The sequence below is a fragment of the Thrips palmi genome, unplaced genomic scaffold (assembly GCF_012932325.1).
Source record: "Thrips palmi isolate BJ-2018 unplaced genomic scaffold, TpBJ-2018v1 HiC_scaffold_15, whole genome shotgun sequence".
Taxonomy (NCBI): Eukaryota; Metazoa; Arthropoda; class Insecta; order Thysanoptera; family Thripidae; genus Thrips; species Thrips palmi.
The window spans coordinates 4,804,147-4,827,610 of record NW_023144624.1 but is presented as its reverse complement, the minus strand read 5'-3'; the positions used below and the strand labels follow the sequence as shown (position 1 = coordinate 4,827,610).

General features: G+C 60.0%; 1 protein-coding gene across 3 annotated transcripts; it reads right to left on the bottom strand.

Moving 5' to 3' along the window:
• Nucleotides 1-4,246: 4,246 nt before the first annotated feature.
• LOC117641376 (homeobox protein OTX2-like) lies at nt 4,247-23,263 on the bottom strand. 3 transcript variants are annotated; one of them, XM_034378638.1, is made up of 8 exons: nt 23,099-23,263; nt 21,384-21,434; nt 14,589-14,630; nt 10,379-10,539; nt 10,134-10,303; nt 5,533-5,819; nt 5,083-5,359; nt 4,247-5,008 (listed from the first exon to the last, which is right to left on the bottom strand). In XM_034378638.1, the coding sequence occupies exons 2-8, from the start codon at nt 21,404-21,406 to the stop codon at nt 4,928-4,930; spliced, it is 1,041 nt and encodes a 346-aa protein (XP_034234529.1). In that variant the 5' UTR covers nt 21,407-21,434; nt 23,099-23,263; the 3' UTR covers nt 4,247-4,927. The 3 variants fall into 3 exon arrangements, with proteins under 3 accessions (XP_034234529.1, XP_034234528.1, XP_034234530.1); XM_034378637.1 differs by lacking the exon at nt 23,099-23,263 and adding an exon at nt 22,547-22,844; XM_034378639.1 differs by lacking the exon at nt 23,099-23,263 and adding an exon at nt 21,794-22,009.
• Nucleotides 23,264-23,464: the final 201 nt, after the last annotated feature.

The window sequence follows — 23,464 nt, the reverse complement described above, 5'->3', positions numbered from 1 at the left end:
GCCGCGCACGCCGCCAGAGCAATGAGTAATTGGGGATTTTAATGAGGAGCACGCTGCCTCGCCGCCTCGCTTGCATGGAATAAAATCATTACGATTAATTATCGCGGCTTGTCGTGAGCACGGAGCAGAGCTGACTGATTCCGAAGAGTCTTCCTGCCCCTGTCGCACTTGTGAGGCGTCCCGGAGGGAGTGCGAGAGAGTCAGACTGATCGCTCGGCGGCCAGGCCACAAAGCGGAGCGGCGGCACGGATGCGCGCGCTGAGCCGCCGCGTGGTTTAGGTGGACACCTTCGCGGGGGTCCCGGTCCCGAATCTCTGGGAGAGAAAGAGATCCTGGGGGAGAGGGGCTCTACGTAGTCCGATGAGGTCCCGAATCGCAGCCCCGGAAAAAAAGGAAAGAAACAGGGGGAGGCTCGAATTATGGGGGTCCACCAACCCTATGAGGGGCGGCCAAGGTTCCTGAAAATGGGAGGGCGCCGGCGCGTGGGTGGAATGGGTTGGGGGGGTCCCTGAAGGTTGCAGGAAGGGAGGGACTCGCCGCATGCATCTAAACGGGATCATTTCCAAGGGGTGGCAACGAAGCAAACGACCTCCCCGCACGCCAAGATACGTCACGCCGCGCACCTGTAGGCCAGCGGCGCAATGAGCACACACGCCATCAGCCCCGCTGTCGGCCTGTCCGTCTGACCGGCAGTCTGTCTGTCCGTCCGTCCGCCCGGGCCTCATTCCAGGGCCCAATCGTGCCGACAGAATGGGAGGTTATCGGCTGGGCTGCGGGGGTGAGCGGGCTCGAGCGGGCCTCACGGCGATCGCGCCCCCCAACCCCAACCCTTCCCCTCCCCCAGCGGCGGTCCATCTGACCACCAAACGACCACACACCCGACCGGTCCGGCCCATTAGGAACACCCTCGCCGGGCGGGGCGGGGCGGGGCGGCCCGTGTCCACTTGGCTCAATGCAAATCTCATGCGCACCGCCCTGCCTGCCCGTCTCCCTCGGACTGATTCGTCTTCTGCTTATCTGGACCGCACTTCATACCTATTAGGACGCCCCGCATCCTGTGGCTGGTTGGGCGGAACGGGCCGGCCGCGAACCAGGGAGGGGGAAGAAAAATCTCGTGGTACTGACAGTTTCTTACAAATTGAATTTGATTTCTTTTTCCGGAATCTCTTTTTTTATCTTTTGTAAAAAAATGTTCTGCGTCGTTTTCATTAGATTTTTTTTGACGTTTTGTTTAAAAAAAAAATGGGGCTTGCTTATTCTATTGGATATTCCTTCAACGTCCGGCACATAACTTGCAACATGATTTGAGGGTCTCACCCACACATCCACACACACACTGACACCGGGGCAGGCACGTCCCTGTCAGAGGCATGTGAGGCACCACGCCATACATCAGGCCAACATGGCCAGCTAGGGATTAATGGCCAATGCTAATTACCATCATCCCGCGCATACATATACACGCGTACTCACACACACTCGCACACTCACACACCCCCTCTCCCTTGCACTCATACAAACGCGGACGAAAAAGTTGCGGGCCACCATCCATTGGCAGCCCTGCGGCCTCCGTATCACTCCGTGTGTTTCCCGGCCCAACTCTCGACAGCGCGGAGCACAGCAATGCCAGCAAATGCAAGTCGACCGTCGAAACCGAAAATAGGAAAAAGTTAGTTTTCCATCGGTTATGACTGAACGTCGAGGGTGGCCTCGTCAGGACGTCGGCCCGTCCAGTCGATGTTGGCGCGAGGGCGCACAGTGGGCCAGAAGGCCGGTGGAGGTGGCCAAAACTCATGGCGCGTTTTGAGCTCCAGAGTCGCTAAATGGGACTCGAACCGAACGTGTGACCCCACCAATCGATTCCTCGTTCGGAGAGCAATCCATTGGTGGAGTCACAAGTTCGGTTCTAGGCCTGTTTAGCGACTCTGGAGCTCAAAACGCGTCTAGAGTTTTGGCCGCCCCCACCGGTCGTCCGGCCCACTGTGAGACGCCACCGAAAAACGGGTCCGCGCTGACTCCCAGCTGGAACAGCCGCCACGCTCCCACTGCGGGGAGCGCCGTGAAGAGTCGCGCTGTCTCTCTCGCACCCTTGCCGGGACGGCCCGTGAGTGCGAGAGAGACGAGGCGACTGAGGGCGGCCGGCGTCTGGGAGTCACGCTGGGATAATCGCTTGCTAAGCTTCCGGAACGAAAAGCCGGCGAGCAGCAGGGCGGCCACAACACGGCTTAGACGCCGATGTCTAGGAGTCCGGGCCGAACGGCCGTGGCCGCCCCGCAGGCCAACCAGTCCATTAATAAGTATTGGGGGGCGTTATCCCTGGACGCAAGTTGGGGAGGACGGGGCTCCCTGGCGGACTGCTTAGCGTCGCCCAGGTGCGGCCACCAACTATTGCAAATGAAAAAGTGAGTTTGCCGCTCGGCCGCTGCCAGGGCGCTGTGCGCGAAGACGAAGTGCCCGCTTCCGCCGTCTGAACTAATCTGGACGGGGCTTTCGCGGCGCAGTGATTCGCTCCGTCTCCAAGGGTTGCAAACGGTTGCGAAGATGACCGCCTTTCCTGGGGCGAGGTGCGCGAGGCGAAAGGGGACGTGACATTTGGGTCGGAGAGCAAACCAAGGCGCGCTCGTCCGCGTCGAGTTCGTGCTTCACGACGCCTTGTTCCTCCCGGACGACTCGGCGGCTCGGCCGCCCTGTCACCAGCAGGCAGGGCCGCCGCGGCGCGCCGTCTCCAGGAGCGGGAAGAAGGCCAAGGGGAAGCACGGCACTGGTAAATGTTCCGTCGCAGCCAGCCAAGCCAGCCAAGCCAGCCGGCAGTGTGCTAGTTTGCATAAACATGAGGTGCCAGCTGCCACCCCTGCAGGGCGGCATGCGCGGCCAGCGCGGCCAACGCGGCCAACGCCCAAAACATCCTCGCGAAACACGCTGTTGGAGTGTCGGCCGCGCCCGACAACAAGCAGCGGCCAGACTCAACGTGTTTTCAGCGCTGCAGTCACCAAACACTGGGATTGAAATCGAACGCACGAGGAAACCAATGTATTCATCGATAAGCCAGGGAAGCCATTTCATTGGTTCTCGCCAGGGTCATCGCCAGGGCTTCGGCCAGAGAGAGCCTCGGCCCCGGTCGGCCTGGCCGCTGGAACCTGGACCTGGAACCCCCGGAGCGCCGCCAAGCGGCGGACCACGGCGCACTGCCGCCGGAGTTTCCGCCGCCTCCCCCAGCCGCCCCGCCCCGCCCCGCCCCGCCCCGCCATCCACTCACGGAGGCATTCCGCGCGATCCCGGTCCGGGCCTTGGCCGCGTGTTTAGCCCCGCAATTATTAATCACTAGCAATATGAATAGCGATATGAATGGCGATGTGAATACCGGTGTGAATAGGCCGGCCCGCGAATAATCGGCCGCTGAGCTTGGGTCGCGTTCCTCGCGAGGCCGTCCGGGGCCGTCCTGCTCGGGGCGAGCACGGCCGGCACCCGGACGGGAGGGGGGGTGTCGGCGGGGTCCCTCCGGGTCCCTCGGTGTGCCCTTGTTCGCACCGCCGCAGCGTCCCCCAGGAGCACCCCCTGCCCCTTCTGCACTTGAAATCTTGCGTCCCCTGCAAGTGTCTCCCCACCCCCTCGGCCTATCTGGGATGCATGCCAAACAATGGGGCCCTGTTGTGGCGGAGCAAACGGCGAGGGGCAGGAGGCAGGTCTCCCCCCCCCCTCTCTCTCTCTCCGCTGTCCGCCCCGAATATGGAAGGACTATCAGGGACGAATAGGAAACGCCTCTACCCTTCGCGCGCGAGTCTCTCTAATCGGCTGCAGGCGTGGAGTATGTAACTTTCTTCGGCATGGAGAGACTAGCAACTTCTCATCTCAGTACCAAGCCATCCAGCTTTCTGTGATTCGCAAAAGTAATGATTTCTTTTATCGTTAGGGCCATTGGTAATCCTCTTCGACCGTTGTGTTCATCCGATCAGTCGGATCGGTCGGATCAGCCTGCTCATCCACTTATTGCTCCCCTTGCCGCTCCGGCTGGACGGACGGACAGCGTCGCGAGAGGCGCTCGGAGTATCTGCGCCGCCACGCCGCCGTAAATACCCCGTGCCGGAGGGTGCCGCCGCGCGGAGTAGCGACAGTGAGTATGAGAAACGCGTGATGACGTTTCTATGGGGGAGTATAAGACTCTACGAGAGGCGGTCCCGGCAGAATCTATGTACACTGCCCTCCTCAGACACTTTGAAAGGGGGTTCGGGTGAAAATGAGCCCAACAGAAAGAAAACAGTACATTTAATACAATCAATTGCCTACAACAAATACATCAGGCCCATAACGGCAATACTTTGTCCGTCCGGACATGCAACACTGTGAAAAAACATCTCAACTTGCAACACTGATTTCAATAAATAAGACAAGATCAACAAATTAAGTTATAAATAAATAGAAGCAAACTTATCTGAAGAAATAACATCCAATTGTGTTGCAGGTTCCTTTGATAAAATTGCTTCTTAACAAGAAAAATCACATACTTGAGTTGAAATGTCTGAAAATAATTTATGTGATATTTATGTACATTTATGCAAATTTTCGTCAAGTACAATCTAAAACGCCGAACCAACAGATATGTAACGAAAGTTCTCGAGTTGGTTCGGAGTTCAAAATCCGATTCTACGATAATTTTCTCTTCAATTAATTTCTTAATGAGAGGCGAGAAAGTCTCGGAAAACACGGCGGTACACCTTCGCATGCCTTAGGCCCTTAGATGCGCACACTGACTGACCATGCGCGACGAACAAACGCGTCTACCCTTTCCGTTCTCTCCATCAACAATTTTGTGCACTATCTCGACATGGAGCTCAAACCAACCACGTACTTTCACCACACGCCTCGCACAAAAGTCAGAACTGCATTCGTCCCCCGCCGTAACACTCTTAACTTAGGACTAGGTGAATCTTCACTTCCGGTCCCAGCTGCTGCTGTTGTAGAACCACGTCGGGTCCTCCCGCTTCGGCCACACCGAGTCCAGGTTGTTGTCCTGGAAACCAGAAAAACGTGGTAAGTTGTCAAAGTTTGGCGTCTCCAAAGGCATAGGGTGGTGGTTTTGCTGACCTGGACTACGTTGAGCTGGGCCGCCCCCGGGCCGAGGTAGTCCACGTTCGAGTAGTAGTACCCCTGCCCCCAGGAGGGCTGGCCGCCGCTGGCGCCGGAGCCCCCGCCGCCCCCCGCACTACCCACGGCCCCGGGGGCGGCCGAGACGGGCGGGGGCGGCACCGGGGGCCCGGGGGCCAGGCCGGGGGCGGCGGCGGGGTAGTTGCGCCCCTCCAGGCAGCTGTCGATGGCCGCCGGGCTCCAGATGGACGAGCCGCCGTACGGCGAGTTGGGGCTGCTGCAACACAACGAAGGACCGTCAGACACAAACCGTCACGCCGACGACGGGGTTTGAACCCACGCGCTCCAGCTGCTGCGCAGAGCGCCTGCGTGGCAGGCAACCCATTCGGCACGCCCGCATCACAGCCAGGCGCGTGGCCTACCCGCCGGGCGGCGTGCTGCCGCACTCACCTCTGGCTGAGGAGGGGCTTGAGGTAGCTGGCGTCGCGCTGGCTCGCCGGGGTCACCGAGGTGCCGTTCAGGGCGGGCTTGCATGGCACGGCCCCCGGCACCGCTCCCGAGACGGTCCCCGCCGTGGCGCCGCCGGGGAGGCTTGCGGAGGACGGCGCGGTGCTCTTCTTGGCGGCGCCGCTGAGCGCCGACGAGGACGTCGACGACGAGCGCTTGGCGTCCGAGCTGCTGTGCTGCTGCTGCTTCTGCTGCTGCCGGCACTTGGCGCGCCGGTTCTTGAACCACACCTGTGACAAAAACAAAGAACGCGTTGAACACTGTGCTTGCCGACGTGCCCCGCAATGCGACTTGTTGAGTGTGAATCGTGCGAATAGCCAGGGTCATCAGATTCAGATTCACATTCAGCTGTTATTTGCACGCGGTGCATAGTGGTCAACATAAACAAAACAACATCAAAACATGGCCGCTCTTGGATCATCGTAACGTCGAAAATGTCACTTTTGAGTGCATTTGGTCTCGCCGTGGTCAACGATAGCTTATTTCTGTCACTTTCTATCGTGTTATACTACTTTTGGAAGGCTTGAGTACGCTCGGACTATCTCGTGGTTGGTTAAATGTTGTAAATTAAGGAAGGTTTTGGAGGTACCGGATTTGCTACTTAGTGGGGCTAAGAAGCTGGCTCATGTCTTCCTGATTTGAGAATAGACTGAAACTGTTTGCTGTGTCAGCCCCTTTTCAAGAGAGAGTGATTCCGTGATGTCCAGCTTCTTCATGTTGATGTGAGTACCATCCTGCCAGTGTCTGAGGTTGCTGGCAAAACCAAAGAGATTCCGATGTTAACGTGTAATCTGAAAATACAGATGCAGGTCTTGGATGTATTTTGCAGTATGATTGCAGTGATTCAAAAGAGGGATTCTTGGCACTGGAGGCTATTGTTTAAACATTATCTATTCTATAAACTTCATTCAAGCTATTTCTTTTGGAGTGCCAACTTCTAGCTTTGTTGTCTGTGGTGCGCTGTGGAATGGAACGCCAAACTTTGGCGCTCTTTATGGAACACAAACAGTGGTAAAACTAAAGCGTAGTATTACCCACTGTTTGCAAGAGTAATCAGTTTACGCTTGAAATCAAGCATAACAGGCTCGTCCCCCAATTTTTCCCCCCGTCTAAATGCACGGGGTAATTTCTAGTATATGCTTCATTTCAAGCGTAATGTCTTCAAGTGTAACAACTGTAAATTTTGACGAGAAGTCCAGGGAACCAGGGATAGGCACGCTAAATTTTGGCAGTCTGAAAAGAGCGCCAAATTAGTGACGAGGAAACTTGCACCGGGTTTGCAGTGCCGCCGCGTCGCGTCGTCGATACTCCGTGCCGCGAGCACGGGGTGTGTCCCACTGGCTCTGGCGGCGCGGGGTATCGCCGGCGCCTCGCCCTTCATCCCCCCACCCCCTGCCCCAGCCGCGGACGGTGGCTGATATTGAAGCCAGCGGGCCAGCCTGCGCGTTCGAGCGTCCAACCGCGGTTTGGTAAGTACTCCGCTCCAATGGCATCAGCGGCAATCTAATGCAGAACAGGCTCTGCAATGCGAAATTGGCTTCGGCGCAACGAAAACCTAAAACGTTGCGGCAAAATGCGTGCATTATTTCTCCCCTCGGCCCTCACCTTGAGGGTTGGTGACCCCGCCGTCCCCTCCCCTTTTTAGAACGGGCGCGAGCGAAGCCGGACCAAGCCGGCCATATCGTGTGACTGCAACTCTAGAAGCGCCGCGCCACGGCGGGCCGGGCCTGCACTGCACAGACTGCGCGGCACTGCGCGGCACTCCTACACTCTAAAGGGCAGAGCCGAGGACAGTGTGCAGTTCAGGGCGGCACGGCGGTACACTCAAAGGGAAAATTCGGCCGAACGGCCGAAGATCAGGCGGGAAAGTAGGACGGCCTGGTGAACTGGGAGGCAAAAGACAGGAAGAAAGAGTAACGAAGACAAGCGAAAGAGAGAAAGAGAGAGACGAAGAAGGGGCGGTAGTCGTCCATCACAAGCCAGCCTATTGATCCTCCCTTTCCCCGGCCGAAACAGAGAGGGAGAGAGAGAGGCCGCTGTGGTTGCCTGCCTGCCGGGGGTCGGAGGCTGCCAGGCAGCCAGGCAGCCAGCCTGTTGGCATCCCTGCCTGGCCTGGCCCGGCCCGGCCGCCTGCACGCCCGCCGCGTTTCGCCACGTCGCCGAGGTTGGCGGCCCTTTTGTTTTCATTATTACTTGCCGCCAAGTTTCCTCTTTCGCCTTTGTTCGCGGCTGGCGCGGTTGCTGGAGTGAAGGGCTTGGCAGTGCCTGGAGTTAGAGTCCTACATCCCCTTCGGGGGTAATGTAGGGCTCTACCTGGAGTGCCTGGAGCGCCCGGCCCGTGTACCCGGCCGCAGCGCGGCGGTGCCGGAGGGGCGGCCTGCCTGCCGGGCGCCCTCCACCGAGGCGCCCTCCACCGAGGCGCCCTCCACCGAGGCGGCCCTGCCCTGCTATTGGCGGGGCGCTGCGGCGGTGGCGGCCCCAGCTGGGTAGAGCAAACCTCTGACGACCAAGGCGCCCCGCTCTGCACCGCTCTGCCCCGCTCGCGTCCGAGAGTGCTGGTCTCGAGTGTAGCTTTGGTCGATAGGGACGGAAGGGGGAGGGGAGGGAGAACAAGTCCCGTACGGCGGTATCGCCAAGGTACAGCAGCAGGAAAATCCTGGAGATGTAGCAAAGGGGCTCATTAGGGACAACAGTCAAAGGGATGAGCGAACAGACGGACGGACAGACAGGCAGACAGACAGACAGACAGACAGACAGACCGGGGATTTGAAGCCCTGCAAGGGCGTGAGGCGTCGCTCCGATCACGCGACGCGGGACGCACCGAGACAATGCCGCGGGCCTAGCGCGTCATGGGGGCATTTTATGAACCGCGAGACGTGGGAAAACTCTGACTAATACGTTGTCTGTTTGTTAAAATTTGCAACTATTCATCTAAAATATCGTTCCATTTGTGTGCTGGACTTGTAGAATAAACTCGACGGATAATCTGGCTCGGTTTCATTGAGCTGGCCGGCGTATTTTTTGCACGGTGCGCGCACGGCGAGACGACGACACTACGGCGATGGCGGCGGAATTTGTCACAGTGTGGGGACGAGGGTGCCCCGGCCCCGGCCGCCCTGCGCGCCCTGCACTGCCCAGGCGGCGCGCGTAAAAAGCGCGCCAAGGCGGAGGGAGGCGAGAAGAATGGGACGGACAAAGACAACGCCAATGGCCGCTCTGTATGCGCGCACACGCACCGCACCCCGGGGCGGGGCGGGCGCGGCGGGCGTACCGCGGCGCGGCTGAACACTCCCCCGGGGCGTACTGCGAAGGAACGCCCCTTGGCGTACCCGGACGTCCGGAAGACCTCCCGAAGAGCGCGCGAACTCTTGCTGAGTCGGGGCGCACCGCGATTGGAACACCTTCCCTTGGGCCCACTCGGTACGCCCGCTGCGACCGGTACGCCCTCCCTGGTTTATCTCGCGCGCCCTCTGCCTCGCCACGCCACTAGGAACGCCACGCACGCCGCGCCGCAGCAGGCCGTGCAGATCGTCAATCAAACTCCCCTAATTGGCCTATTGGTCGCTGTGCTAAAGTGTCACTTCCTGCCAGCTGAACTCTTGGGCGGGGCGGGGTGGGGCGGGGTGGGGCGCGGCGCGGCGGGGTGCGAGCACGCCGCAAAGAGGAAGGCGGGACGCACCCCTTGTTTGCACTTCTAAAATAAACACAGTCGCGCTACCGTTCACAGATCCGCGCTACCCCCTCCCCCTTCCCCCCCCCCTCCCCGCCGCGCTGCGCATTTTCCAGGGGTTTAAAGCCCCAGCGTCAGTTCCGCGACAAGTGAAACTGGAGTCGCATGACGCGTCGCGCGACGGATTCGCGGCAGAGCCAAGGTGGAGGGGGTGCGGCAGTCGGCAGTCGGCAAATTGCAGTCGAAATATGAAGAGCACGCAAGAAAGTGAGCGTCTGCTCCGCGACGTCGTGGAGACTCGACAGTCGTCGCCTCGCCTCTCCCTCGCGCGTCGCGGCGACGCTGCGACGCTGCGACACCCCTCCCGCCCCCTTCTCGCTCGCGTCGCTCGCGTCGCTCGCACACACAAAGACAAATTTCTCCTCCGCTGTTTACTTTCCACACCCTTGTGCGCCGCGGCTTGCTGTCATCGGTAATGTAACAGCCGCCCCACCATCACCATGCACCATCATCATGCATCATCATCACCACGGCCATGCACACAATGATGCAGCACCACCATGCCGCGCCACGGTCACGGGCGTGAGTCTTGACGCGCAGGTCCGGCGATCGGCGGCGAGGAGGCGCTACCCGATTAGCATAATCGTAATCGCAAGATTAGCAGGGGCCGCAGGGGCCGCAGGGCTGCGCAGGGCTGGGCGGGACTCCCTCAACCATAACACGCTCCAATCCGGAGGCCGGGCCGGGCCGGTCGCACCACGCGTGTCGTAAAACTCGCCGAGGATCGAGGAGAGCAACGCGCTATCTTTGTCGCACTCATGGTGCGTCCAGTAGGGGTGCGAGAGAGTGTCAACCCTGTGCGCCCCGTACTCACCTGCACTCTGGACTCGGGCAGGTTGATCTTGAGGGCCACCTCCTCGCGCATGAAGATGTCCGGGTACCTCGTCTTGCCGAACAGGGCCTCCAGGACGTCGAGCTGGGCGCGCGTGAACGTCGTCCGCTCGCGCCGCTGCTTGCGCGAGTTGGCGGACCCCATCAGCGGGCCTGCAGCAACAACAACAACACGTTGGACAAACGTTCGTTGTTTTTGTTGTCCTTTTTGGCGCTGAATGGACTGACCTGAGGGGAAGCCCATGGGCGGGTGCAGCGAGTCCATGGCGCCCATGGACAGCCCGATGCCGTTGACGCCGTAGGGCGGCGACTTGAGGTACGCGGCCATGGGCGGCGGCCCGGAGCCGCAGGACCCGCCAAAGCCCAGCAGCTCGCCCTCGGGGCCGCACCTGAAAGAGAGAGAAGCTCTTCCTTAGTGGTCCAGCTTGAACCTGCGCCTGTCAGCCTCGACGCTGCCGTAGCCGTGTTTGGTGCTACAGTGATGCACGTGACGTCGGTAGCGTGTCAGTGACGTGTCAGTGGCGTGTCAGTCGCCAAACAAGCACGTCAATCGCGCGTCTGAAACGCACCGCGTCCCCAAATGAGATGCCGCCTCTCTCTCCCCTCCCTCTCCCACGGTGGCCGGAAGTGAGGCTGTCGACACCTTTCGGCCGCATTCTGCTGCAAGTCTGCCGCCACAATGCGTGCCAATGTCAATACTAATACACATGCAACAAAATCGGCCCCACAAAGGCGGCCGGGGCTCCCCCGGACACGTCATGCATTGTGCGGCCGGCGTGTTGGAAGGCCTGGAAGGCGGAAATGGACGAATTTCGCGCTATAATGCAGCCCGGGGAAACACTGCTTTTCAATTATTTCACTTATTTGCAACAACAAACAGAGCGGCGTCTGAGCGGCGGCGACTAGAATAGTATATTCCTACAGCATTAAATTTAATCACATTTAATTTCGTACTCGACACTTTCTTTGGCGCAGCTGTGCCATGAATAAAAAGAGCGCATTTTTGCACGCTAAAAAAAATGGTGTTCCCATACGCCACCCCCGCGCGAATAAACTGAAAAGGATAGCACACTGCACGACGGGGCCGACGGGGAGGGTGACGAAGACGACGACGGCGACGACCGTCGCCACAAAAGGAGTTGCCCAACACGATGACAGTTCGGCTACATTCGCCGGGCCGGGGCGTTTTATATCGCACAGACATGCCGGGGAGTATGGGCAGGCCGTGGCAGGCCCGCCACCCCCTTATGTAACCGACTTCGGTCCGCCCCGCGCCGCCCCACCCCGCGCGCCATTGTAGCCCCTGGGATTAGCGCGGCCGCGCGAGGACACGCCACATGTGGACCATGAAGAAGAAGAAGAAGAAGAAGAAGAAGAAGAAGAAGGAAGAAGAAGAAGAAGAAAAGACAGATATGAAATATGCAAGAGTAATAGAATCCCGCGCGGGGTGCCCGCCGTCCAGCCAGAGCCTCCTCTCCTCTCCCGCCACTTTTCCCCCTGATTGCCCGCCGTAATAGGTTTCATTGTGATGGGGCGGGGCAAGGGGGGGGGGGTCCCCAGGGAATGCCCGGCCGTGTCGCGCCGTGTTGTTCCAAACACTGTCACCGTGACGCGACCGAGGGCGGGGCCGCGCTGGCGTGGGTGTCGCTGGACGCATCGATCCTCCATCATCGCATTGAATCTGTCGGTGGTAAATTGAATAAATTTGTCGAGGAACAAACATACGGGTGTGTCATTGTCGTTTAGACGTCCCCCGGGGCATCTTACTTACTACCCGGAGTCGTGTATCATACACAAGGGTGCGGAGGAGAATGATGAGTGCAACGATGACGAGGTGAAACATCTTCGGACTGAAGAGAGAATTTTGTAAGTTTTTCGAAATGGTTCGTAAATTTGTACGTGCCTTCCTCATTTCCATTCTAGGCTATGCTAATTCATTGGAGCTCAAATGCTCTCACTTTTGCTGTGATTCAGAATGGGGCCGGTCTTGCATCCATTTCTCATCCGGTGCTGAAGTAATCGTTCCCCAAAAGCGCAATCCCTACAAGTTCCCCGCCCAGAAAACTTATTTTGCAAAGGAGCAGGAAACGTATCCGAATTGAGCGAGGGGGCGTGGCAGGGGACAGCCTGTTGTGGCGTGGCGGGGCGTGGCGGGGCGTGGCGGGGCGTGCAGTCAGCACAACCCTCGGCTCCCTTTTGTGTAAGATTACAATGCGGGGTAACCAATATGATAATTGATATTTCATTAGGTGCCTCCCTGTCTGGGCCGGCCTCTGGGGAGGGAGGGAAGGGAGGAGGGAGGGGAGGGAGGCTGGTGTTTTGGACCGGGATGAGGTTTCCACATGACGGCCGGCACAAGGGTGGCATCCTTCTGGGATATCAAAGCAGCGATTAATCAGATGAGGCCGGGACCTCAGTGGGACCGCATTGACCACATCGCCGCGCCCCGCGCCCCCAAAGGACCTGTCCGTCAAGGAAGGAGTTTTTTTCTTTCCTCGGAACGCAAATACGCCAAATACTTTTTTATGTTTTTTTTCTGTAGTTTGAAAATGTTTCTCAGACCGAAAGCAATGAGAATTCAACCACATTTGCCTTAGGTAAAATTGTAAATTTCAGGTTAAGAGGGTTTCCCCTTGGTTTCCCCTTCTTTTCTTGTGTGTCCAACCAACCACCCGTCCCATTCCTGTCCGAGCGGCCCATCGCGCTGACACCCTGAAATTGAAACGGGCCGAGGGCGTCGCTCCCCGCCGAGAGGCACACTGCGTGCTTCCTGAAGAGGGCGCGCGTCCGCAGCGACCGCAGGCCAGGGCTGCCGCAGGGCTGCGGAGATGGAGCGACAACGTTTTGATTGGCCGTCTTGACAGGCGCTAACGAGCTTGTCCGGCACGCACCCGGGCCCCATTCACGGCCCCATTCAAACCTCCACGCCGTTCCCCTGGATTTCCTAACAGGGTATCTCAAGTTGTCCGTACCCCCAAAAAAGTTTGGAAAGGTCGGAGGCGGCAGTGTGGCATTCTGGAACGCCGGCGGCGACAGCGGCAGCGGGGGTTCCATGGGCCGCACCGAGGCATGGGGGGTCTTGGCGTGGGCGGGGTGCAGTGGTGCAGCCATGGTGCAGCCACGGTGCAGCGGAGCGTCGCGGTGCCTGCACCACAAGGGGCGCACTCACCTGAGAGTAACCTTTGCCTGCGGGGCCTCTGCCTGCTGGCCTCGGCGGCCTCTGAGGCCGGTACGGCACGGCCTTCGCTGTTCCCAGAGGGATTGTGGGCCTTTGGAGGAGCCATGCGGTCTAGCAGCGCAGCAGCGTGCTCCACTGGCTGCACAGACCGCTCGCCCGAATTTCGGTTCGGCCAAAGAAAATGGGGGGCTGCGTGCCTGCCGCGCTGCCGCCGCCAGGTCTAGGGCCTCGGGCGCCACCGAGTCTAGCGCGTCGAGAGGGCTGGCGCCTTTGCGTCCTCGAACTCGAAAGTCCCTATCTGACTCAGGGTGGCCCTCAACAAGATGAAACCAAAATCTTTGGATGCAAATTAGTGCAAAGCCAAAGTGTCTCCAGTTTCACTTGCATAGCACGTTGAATGTGCTCATCAGCCCGCTGCATGTTCATTCCCTCTCCGAAAAAAAAACACGCGCACACACACGGCATTCCGACCGCCGACAAACCGAATGCGGGTTAATGTCCTCACAACTAATCGAACTGATGCGCGCCGGCGATCCCTAAAAATAAACACGCCGAGGAGGAAATTCTTTTGGTAAAGCGACACGCCAGTCGGTCGTAAAACAGCTGGACACTGACAGAAGGTGGCTACCGCGGTACGCCCCGGGGATGAGCCCCCCGCCCACCCGCCTCGCCCCGCCGCGCCTCCTCAAACGGAAATCTCGAAATATGCCCCCACATTAATCACTGCAATTATTCCCACCCGATTATGTCAGCCACGCGCGCGGAATTCGGAGGTGTCGTACAAATTATTACTTTTTCGCCGCGCGAGTTATTTCCTGCGGCCCTTTCCGTGTGCCGCGCGCTGCGTGCGTGCGTCCCTGCGTGAGTGTATGTGTGCTGCTTCTTGGCAGATCCAGTATGAGAAAAAAAGACGAGTAATATTTCGCGAACAGAACTTGCTGCTAAACTGTGTGGGGATTAATGGAGTCTTTCTCCTGCTCGTTTTTTTTTTCCGAGTGCACTTCTTCGGGGGCCTGAGGCACACGGTCACATTTGAAAAACAGGTTTGACAAAAGAAGGCGTCCGACCCGACGGCATGACGAGCGGCCGCGCATCCCCGCAGCCCCCCGGTGCACGTAAGCCGCCCGATAACAAAACGAAAAGAAAAGCGAAATTCGGAGCTGCATCGCTTGGAAAAACCAGGCCGTTCCAGGCCAACCGTGGGGAAAACTATACGTCTTAAAACAGTCCAAATAAGGTACACTTGGTCGCAAGACTTACCCGCCGGACAGTGAATTTGGCCACATTCCGCAACCGGGAGCGCTGCAACACGTAAAACACGCTGGTCAGGGCTACAGTGTATCATTCAATGCGGTGCTCTTCTAGTGCAGCTGCACACACACACGCACACATACGCACACACTGGCAGGCCTCACGCTTGGAAGGATCACCAAGAAAATGGGAACAGTCCAAGAGGCTCGGCCTTCTGCCCGAGCTGCCCCGTACCGGCCGCCCCGACCGCCCCGACGCACTGATGCAGAAGTCAAGTCCCGGTGACGCGGTGCCGCACTCCGCAAGTGGTACACATTTCCCCCTCGACGCGAAGGGCCCTCGTTCCGCCCATTGCGTCGAGGCCTCGACGGCGAGGTGCAACACCTCCGCGACGGCCGCCGCCACCACCTCGAGGGCCTTATTGGGGTCCGCATGTGCATGCGGGGCACACGCTCGGGGGTCTTCTTTGTTGGAAAACAACATTCCGAGGCCTGGCCGCGAATCGCACCAAAGATCGGAGACAAGGCCGCCGAAGTCGCGGAGGTCGAACTGGCGGTTTCGGCTAGTCGTCGAGGAAAGCGGCGTCCCAGGAGGACCCAAGTGCCCGGACTCCCTCAACAGTCGCGGCAGGCATTCATTTTCGTGTTCCGCTTAGTTTGAAAGGGAAATCGCTGGTGTGTACTTTTTACTTTTTACCGGCCCTTCCGTATTGAGCCCTGTCAATGCCCCGTGAGGCCAGCGGTCCGGCAGTCTCGAAGCGCCCCCCCCCCTTTCCCGCCCGGACCCCGGCCCCTTGGATGCAAACCAGCTTCCCTTGGCTCTGCGAATGCCTCCGGGCATGCGACACGGCGTGCATGCTGCAGGAAGAAGCCCACCACGCTCCACTGGGCGAAGCAGCGACGCACACGGGAAGCCTTTCGATTAAGCAATGAATCCTATTTGCCGTCAATGGCGATCCCTGGAGCACACTGCGAAGCACACTGCGGGCAGCTGGAGTCCCTGGAGTCAATGAAGACGCTGAGCTCCAGATTAGTGTTGTGCGCAACATCCGGAGCGTTGGCACACCTGCGGGCCTTATCAGATAAGGAGTACAGCCCACGCGGAAGCCAAATCGGCCCATTTGACGCTTGGGGGACACGGCCCAGTTTGACGCTTGGAAGCCACGGCCCATTTGACGCTTGGAGGACACGGCCCAGTTTGACGCTTGGAAGCCCTGGCCCATTTGACGCTTGGAGGACACGGCCCAGTTTGACGCTTGGAAGCCACGGCCCATTTGACGGCGCTGCGGACAAACAAGGAGGGCAAATAGCGAAGGGTGGCGGTGTTGATGGCCGCGTGGCGGAGCGAGGCGCACCGTGCCGCAACGTCAACAGGCGCCGAGGGGTCGCGTGGCGCCTAAAAGGGCCCTGTTTACCTAATCGAATTTGCAACTAGAACGAAACCGACCTCATCATTGGCTGAGCAAATATAGGCCCCGACACCTTCTGAAAACAGTTGACTTTTGCAAGGGATTTCGATCCGAGTGTTTTTGACGGGTCGGTTCCCCGTTTCCTTGAATATGTATCTCGTAATTATGTTTACGGATGATTCATAATGTAAACAAAACCAAACATACAGAAATCTTTTGAAAAAAAAAAAACTTTGTGGTGGGGGTTTTACGCTGACTCACATTTCTCCAGCAAAATATTTAGTTTTGTTCACAAAATTGGCTCTATCGGCGAATCTCCGACGACCACCGGCCTACTGACCACGGCCGAACCTGACCTACGGTGACACTTTTTATGTAACCGCGATGTGCGATACCGGGGTCGTGGAAAGCTCTAAGCGTATGCAAGCCACACCGGTTTAGTGACGGGCTCGGGGCTGGGCCGGGCCGGGCCGTGCCGTGCCGGGCTGGCCGGATTATCCAGCGTACCGAGAATCGCACCGACCGACTTTCTGACTTTCGGTTCGGCCGCCGGCGCCACGTCGCCGCGGTACGCAAAGCAAGTGGAGTGCGACCGCGAAGCCGCGAACGGAGGGAGGGGCCGTCGGACAGCGGACCAGTTTGGGCAGGCGGACAGACACTTTGTTGGGCTGCTGCGGGGCTTTTCACGAAAGGACTCGGATCAAACACACGATGAAACCGATGGATCGCTCTTCGAACGAGGAATCCATTGACACCGCACTGCATTTGATTCGCGCCAATCTGAGGGGAGAGATGGAAGCCGCGAGACCGGAGCCGCTGTGCCGTCCAAACTGGTCTTGGCCCAGGGCTTCGCCGAACCGTGTATTTCCAAGGTGGCGAGAAACGTGAAGAATAGTGAGAAGGCCTCTTGGTGGCGCCGTGTGGCGCCCGGCCTCCGCCCCACCCCTTGCGCGTGCTGCTTGTCGGCGCGATTGACCCAAAGTGACCGCCGGCGCACAAGGGAGGTTAATGAAAAGAGAACAGGCCCGGGTGAGTGCGCCGAGTCCGCCGAGTGCGGTCGGGTTGGGGGTTGTATTCGGAGGCAGCGTGGCGGAACGGCTCGAGTGCCGGCGCTTGGCCGCTCTCTCTCTCTCTCTCTCTCGCACTCGCGGCCGCGCGGGGAGGGTCGCCCTCTCTCTCTCTCGCACCCGAGGGAGAGCGGCCGCGGAAGAGAGCACGCCCCCGCGCACGGCCCAGCGCCCCTCAAGTGCGGCACGCACGCTCAGGGCATCACGTGGCACCTGCACTGCATCTGTTTGCGAGCGGGTCTCTCCGCCGTGCTTCGCAACAAGTGCACTGGCTGAAACGCGTCCCGTTTCAATCGCACCGTTCAGTGACACAGGCTTATTCGGCCCCACCCCCCGCACCGCCATCTCGGCAGTGCTCGGCAGCCACAGTGTCAACTCGGAGCCACTCCAGCGGTGAGCCAACAAGCCCCGCGCAGCGTGCGCAGCGGGCCGTCAAATACTCGTCGGATATGAGTTCGATACTCTCGACGCGCGGCCGGGCCGGGGGCCGGACGCAGCCTTCTGGAAGTTGACGTTCGCGGCTCGCAAGCCGCGCGGCAAACACGCGGCCAAATGAGCGCACCAGGCCGCCACTAGCGCTGCGGGCGGCGGCCAAATGAAACTGGTGGAGTGAAAGGACGCCGGGGAGGGGGTCGTCGTTTGAACAAAGTATTACAAACGTCGGGGCGCCGCGACGACTCGGGCCCGCTCCAGCCGGCTCCAGCCCCGACGTTCGACAGATGGGTTGCTTGGTCGGCAAGCCCTCGAGTAGGTCCGCCTGGCGGCCTCCACGGCCTCCACGGCCTGACCGCCTCCACGGGGTGGTTGGCGTCGAGCAGCGCGGCGCACCGGGGAGCGCGGTTTGCGCGGCGCGGCCGTTGTTGGCGGCGGAGGTTGGTGGTCAGCCGAGGGCCGCGGACCCCCGCCAGGCACCTTGCCGCCAAATGCTGCCCCGCTTCAATTGCCACTTGAAGGTCCAGCCGTCCATCGGCCGGGCCGCGGCAAACAACAACCACCCAAAGGGTCCAAAAAATAAAACTCAGCGAAAAAAAAATTAGATATTGAAATGGCGGCACAAAAGTGGGCCCGTGTCAGCCGGGGTCCAGGAACGGGGCCTCCTTTGAGTCGGCCGGCGTCTCACATCAAAGGGTCGCGGTGTGCTGCCTGTTCCGCCGACGCGGCAGCGGCCGGACCAAAATCAGCAGCACAGCAGCACTTTGGTAATCCAATTGTAAAACGCGCGCGACGGACTTGGGCCTCTCTCTCTCCTTTGAGCGCTAACAAGCTCAATTGCCGCGCTCATTGCTCATTGCGCGAAACGCGGAAGGGAAGCGGCGCGTCGAAACCGCGGAGCGCGCGGAGCACGCGGTCAAGGCCGGCGCCGCCGTCTGCAAAGGGCGTTCGGCAGCATCGCCAGACGTCGCCCCCGGGATAGCCCGAAGATGTCACCACTTTTTCAAACTGGGTCCCGCCAAATCCAATACGTGCTTAGTACCATCACTCCGCGCCGCTGCGCCAAAGCCACGGCAAGGTGATCGATTTGGAAAGCAAGAGAGAGCGCGTGCTTGGCGGACACGTCCTCCGCGGCCTCGGCAAGGGGGCGGCAAGTTACCTCGCGAGGGCGTCACGTCCTTGCCGTGCCGTTGCCGTGCCGCGCCGTGCCGTGCCTTCAGGTGGCGCTCCTCCCACGGCGCCCTGCGCTGCCCCGCACTGTCACAGAGAGTGTTTCGCACCCCTAACGCGACGCCCCGCGAGTGCGAGGGAGACGGATAGCGACGGCAAGCGCCTCTCCGAGTCAGTCCGCTGCAGGAAGCAGTAATGAATACAACAACGGTAATCTGGAGGCGGCAGCGGAGCGTTCGGCCGTTTACTGGCTGCCGATAAACCGATCGCAAATCGCAAGCCGGAGTGAGAGAGAGAGAGAGAGAGAGAGAGAGAGAGAGAGAGAGAGAGAGAGAGAGAGAGAGAGAGAGAGAAAGCACAGTCTTTGCCACATTGGGCGGCAGCGCGAGGAAAACGCTGCGAAACCGATCGGGCGCGACGCGCGGAAGCTTTGTGTATATTTGCCAGTCAGGAATCTTTGGGGCGCAGTCATGATTAGGCAGAAGGGAAGGGGGGAGAGGAGGGGAGGGGTGGCGAGGGAAGGGAGGGGAGGGGGCGGCTGGTAAATCGATGCAGGACACTTGCAGGGATTCACCGCGCGGTGAGAGGGTGGCGAAGGGGAAAGGGGGAGGGGGAGGTAAACACAGGCAAGGGCGTACACGTTACAGCGCGCAGATGAGTCCCTCGGAGTGGAGCTAGACGCGAGGTTAGCGGCAGCCTACCGACCAGAATAACTGCAATATCTGTATTTCTTCAAACTGTTGCTGACAACGCCCTGAATGTTTTAAAAAATATTTCCGTTTTTTTTGTGTGTGTGTGTGTGCGATTTGCGCGGTAGGTTGTGCAATGGCATCATGAAGCCCGCCGCTCCCTGCTCGCGGTATCACGGCGGTGACTCGAGTTTCTGGCGTCCTTCGCGGCGGCGGCACCTCGGAGCAGCAGGAGGTAGCAAGCGTGGCGACGCAGTGCTGCTCCAAACACACACCCCCCGTTTGCGTCACTGCGTCGCGCTGCGTCGCGCTGCGTCGCCATCCCGGCTGTGACAAGGCGACACACGCGGCCGAGGAGCCGAGGTGTCAAATGGCCGATCCGACCACTTACTTACCTGGGCGCGTCCGAACGCGTCGCGCTCCCTCGCACGCACAGTGGCGCAGCAGCCCCCCGGGGCGGGGATCGCCACGGCGTAGCGGCGGAGCGGGGGCCGAAAACAAACCCCACGGAATATCATAAAACGCAGACAATGCGTGCGACGGGACGGGGCACGGCTCGGGGTACGGTTGCCGGGCGCGCGTAATCCCTGAAATGGGAGAAGGCGTTTCCAGGGGCTGCTTCATTTGGCCGCAGCGCCGACTTGATAACGGACTCGGGTGTCGCGACGACAATCAGGGGCGCCAGAGGGGAAAGGGGGGGGGGGGAAGGCGACGAAAAGACTGCACCAGACATCGACTTTGTTGTCTTTTTCGAATGGGACACACCGGCTGCATTTACAAAAAATAACAATTCAACGAAGCCAAAACAGATTTGACTGACCAACCATTTGGATTGGAACTTTGAGTTGAACGCCCAAAGCGGCCTCTCCCCTCCCCGTTTGGACCGATTCTGCCGGCCGGACCGTGTGGCGCACCTCCTGGGCGCCACTGCGGCACGCGCCAACAAATCAAGCCACGTTACGGAAACAAACGAGAGCGGCAAAATGGCGAATAAATAAAACAAACGACGTGTCGGATGGGAACACATTTGGTGACGTGAAATATGGGGTGCATAAATAGGCGGCTTACCCACCCCCTCGAAGCGCCACCGTCATTGGCCATCGCGCGGCCCACGCGACGTGGCGTCTAGTCGGACCTAGTCCACCATCTGGCGGACGTCCAATCCGGGCTGGAAGGGTTCGCTGGACGTCGCCGTCAAGCCCCGCCCGCCGTGCTCCGTGCCGCACGCCTTGTGACAGTGTCATCACGCAGTGTATAGGGGAGGCAGGGCCAAACCGATAGTCGTATGTTGTTTTGTTTTTTTCGACACGTGAAATGAGATGCTTGCGCCTCCCCAGCCAGCCCAGCCAGGCCAGCCAGTCTCAGGCGGCCGTCTCGGCCGGGGATTAGTGGGACCACACCTCTGAGGGGGAGTGACGCGGAGTGACGGGGCGGGTGAACGAGTGACTGGGAGAGTGAATGTAACGCGAGACGGGACGCCTTTTGTCCGTCACACACACGCTCCCTCCACCATCCACCAAAATATTTGGAAGAAACCCGGGGCATTTCGGGGAGGCAAGTTCGCGACGCGCTCTGGAGTCGCAGTCCGACTGTCCAGGTGAGTGCGAGTCCGTGTGTGTTCGGGAGTGAGAGAGTGTGAATGCGTCTTTCTCTATGTACGAGCTTCCCTTCCCTTCCTTTGGACTGCAAGGAATCGATAAGCTATCATTACTCTGCAAGCAAGAGACGCCCGCCACGGCTTAGGCAGCGCGACCAGTGCGAATCACCCCACCCCACCCCACCCCGCCCCCCACCCCACCTCACCCCCCCCCACCTCACCCCACCTCACCCCACCCCCGGCACACGACAAAACAAAGCAAAGGCGTGCGATTTGGCGCCGCGACTAAGTCATTCCCCGCGAGACGCTCCAGTCTGGCTCCAGTGGAGGCCCTAAGCCGCGACGGCATGGAGGGCCACTGGAGTGCGAGGCGTTCCTTCCGCCTGGCTACGCCACTGTGCTACGCCGACGGCAAGCAGTGCAGTAAATGGGGAAACTCACTCTGGACGCCCCTGCGCTGACATCGGCTTACATCGGAGACGAGTTCAGGGCCTGCAAATGAGAACAAAACGCTCATTTCGACGGCAAAAAAAAAGAGAAAAGGCTGCGCGGTCAAGGTGTGCGTCAGCGGCTTCGGCGAACGCTTGGCCGCTTATCTGCAGTGCAGTCCAGCCAGCAAGTGCCACATAACTGTAGCCTAAAGGCAGACTGATCTAGGACCGCGTTAGTCGCAAGCGCAGCTGCTTCTGTTAAAAAAAATCCCCTTTTTTCCAGCTGGAAAATCACTCGAGTGTGTAAAAATCAACTGCCCGCCCTTATCTTCAAGCGTTCCCGAGACCCTTCAAGGGCCCGTGACGCCAGCAAAGTCCCTGTTTAGTCACACGAATGGCGTGATCAAACACGTAACTCACGTGTCACGACCGCGGCTGGCGTTTCGGGAGAACTATCCGTGCGCGTGCTTCTCGAACCTCGAGTTGGTGGTCAGCCCTGTGTCAGCCCCTGCTATGCACGGCGCGGCGCGAGGCCCAGCCGTCAGAGCTGTCATCCCTAATACCGTCTCGGGCCGGACCTCCCAGCCAGATCATCAAAACCCGAAGCCAGTCGGGCCTAGCGCCATCGCCACCTCGCGCGTCGCCCCGGCCGCGCCGCTGCTTGCCGCTTGGAGGTGGCGGTGGGCATTCTGCGCGGGTATTCACGCACTGGCCTCGCCTCGGCCGCTTACTCCTGCCCCGCGGCACCCGATAGCGCAGATATCGCTAAGCCGCGCTGTGCCGCGCCACTGCACTGGGTACCATTCCAGAGCCACGCGTTTTTCCCGGCCGGCATAGCTCGCGGAATGCGCATACGGGTCCCATTCAAATGGCGGTTCAAACGGCGCAGGGCTGTGCGTTACCGACACGGAGTCCGTCGTCACCGCGGCCGTCGCGAGAAAGCAGACAGGAAAGAGAGAATCGTCCACGCTAATCAGGAAGTACGACCAATTTGTCTTATCTGCATGTCGCGCACGTACACGCCAGATAGCGCCTTGTCAGCGAGGACAGGCACTCGGCACTCGTGGATGACATGTGTTCGGCTTGACAAGTTTGACAACCCGTTGCGCCCGAGTACAGCACTCTATTCCGCGAAAAAAGGTTCCATTCATTCGCCCGCGGCCGCAGGAATACCTTGATCGACGGACGCCAACCGCAGCACGTTCTCGACGAGGCTGGTGGAGGCGCCTTCCGCTAGGTCACCACGTTTTCGGAAGGATGATTGTCATTTCAGAGAGTTTTCAGCGACACTCATTTCACAACTTGAGAAACTTGACGTGACCGACTCTTCTTGGACGGGGCTGGCGCCTAACCCCAACACTCGATGCGCGGCTGGGCCAGGCTGGGCGGACCGCCCCATGCAGCACTCGCAGCCCCGCCTGCCCCGCGCGCTGCGGTCGCACTGGGTCGCTCTGTCGGACGGCCCCTAACCTCACACCAGCGCCGCGCACCGTCACCGAGTCCGCCACCGCGTACGTCGCGCCATGTCCGCGGCCACACTTTCACTGACGGCGGCCTCCGCGGCGCCGCACGGCCCGAGTGCACTGCACGCGGGCCGCGTTGACGGCGACGTCCCGAGGCCGCCGTCGACGCCGGCGCCGCGGTGGGGCGTGGCGCTAGGGCCGCGACGCCGCCAGCGCGCCGCCCGCCCTGCGGCGCCGCCTCGGAGAAGCACAATCAACTTACCTACGAGCAGGCGCGGGCACAGCGGGCACAGCGGCGGGGGCGGCAGATAACGTTACGCGCAGCTTACCGAGCTTACCGCTCCTCAAACCGCATTAAAGACGGCCCGATTGATCCCCCAGCTGCAATCCCCAACTTTTCAAAACAGACACAAATACGGAGGCCAGGCCCGGGGCCGCGCTGCCCTGCCGAGCCGCGCCGAGCCGCGCCGTGCCGCCGACACAGCGAGCCCCGCACTTAGGCCCCGGGCCGCGCGGCGCTGGGCGCAACGCGGCAGCCAATGGTGGGGCGGCGCGGCCCGGCCGCGACCAATGGCAGCGCCGCCCGGGCCTAACCCCGCCCACCGCCCGGCGCACCGCGGCAGCCGCC

Bases quoted from the DNA above. Each gene is read 5' to 3' on its own strand.
- LOC117641376 (XM_034378638.1), bottom strand. From the start codon at position 21,406: ATGTCAGCGCAGGGGCGTCCAGA. The intron at 10,304-10,378 runs GTCAGTCCATTC...TTGTTGCTGCAG, and splicing joins GCCCATGGGCTTCCCCTCAG to GCCCGCTGATGGGGTCCGCC. The intron at 5,360-5,532 runs GTGAGTGCGGCA...GTTGTGTTGCAG, and splicing joins AAGCCCCTCCTCAGCCAGAG to CAGCCCCAACTCGCCGTACG.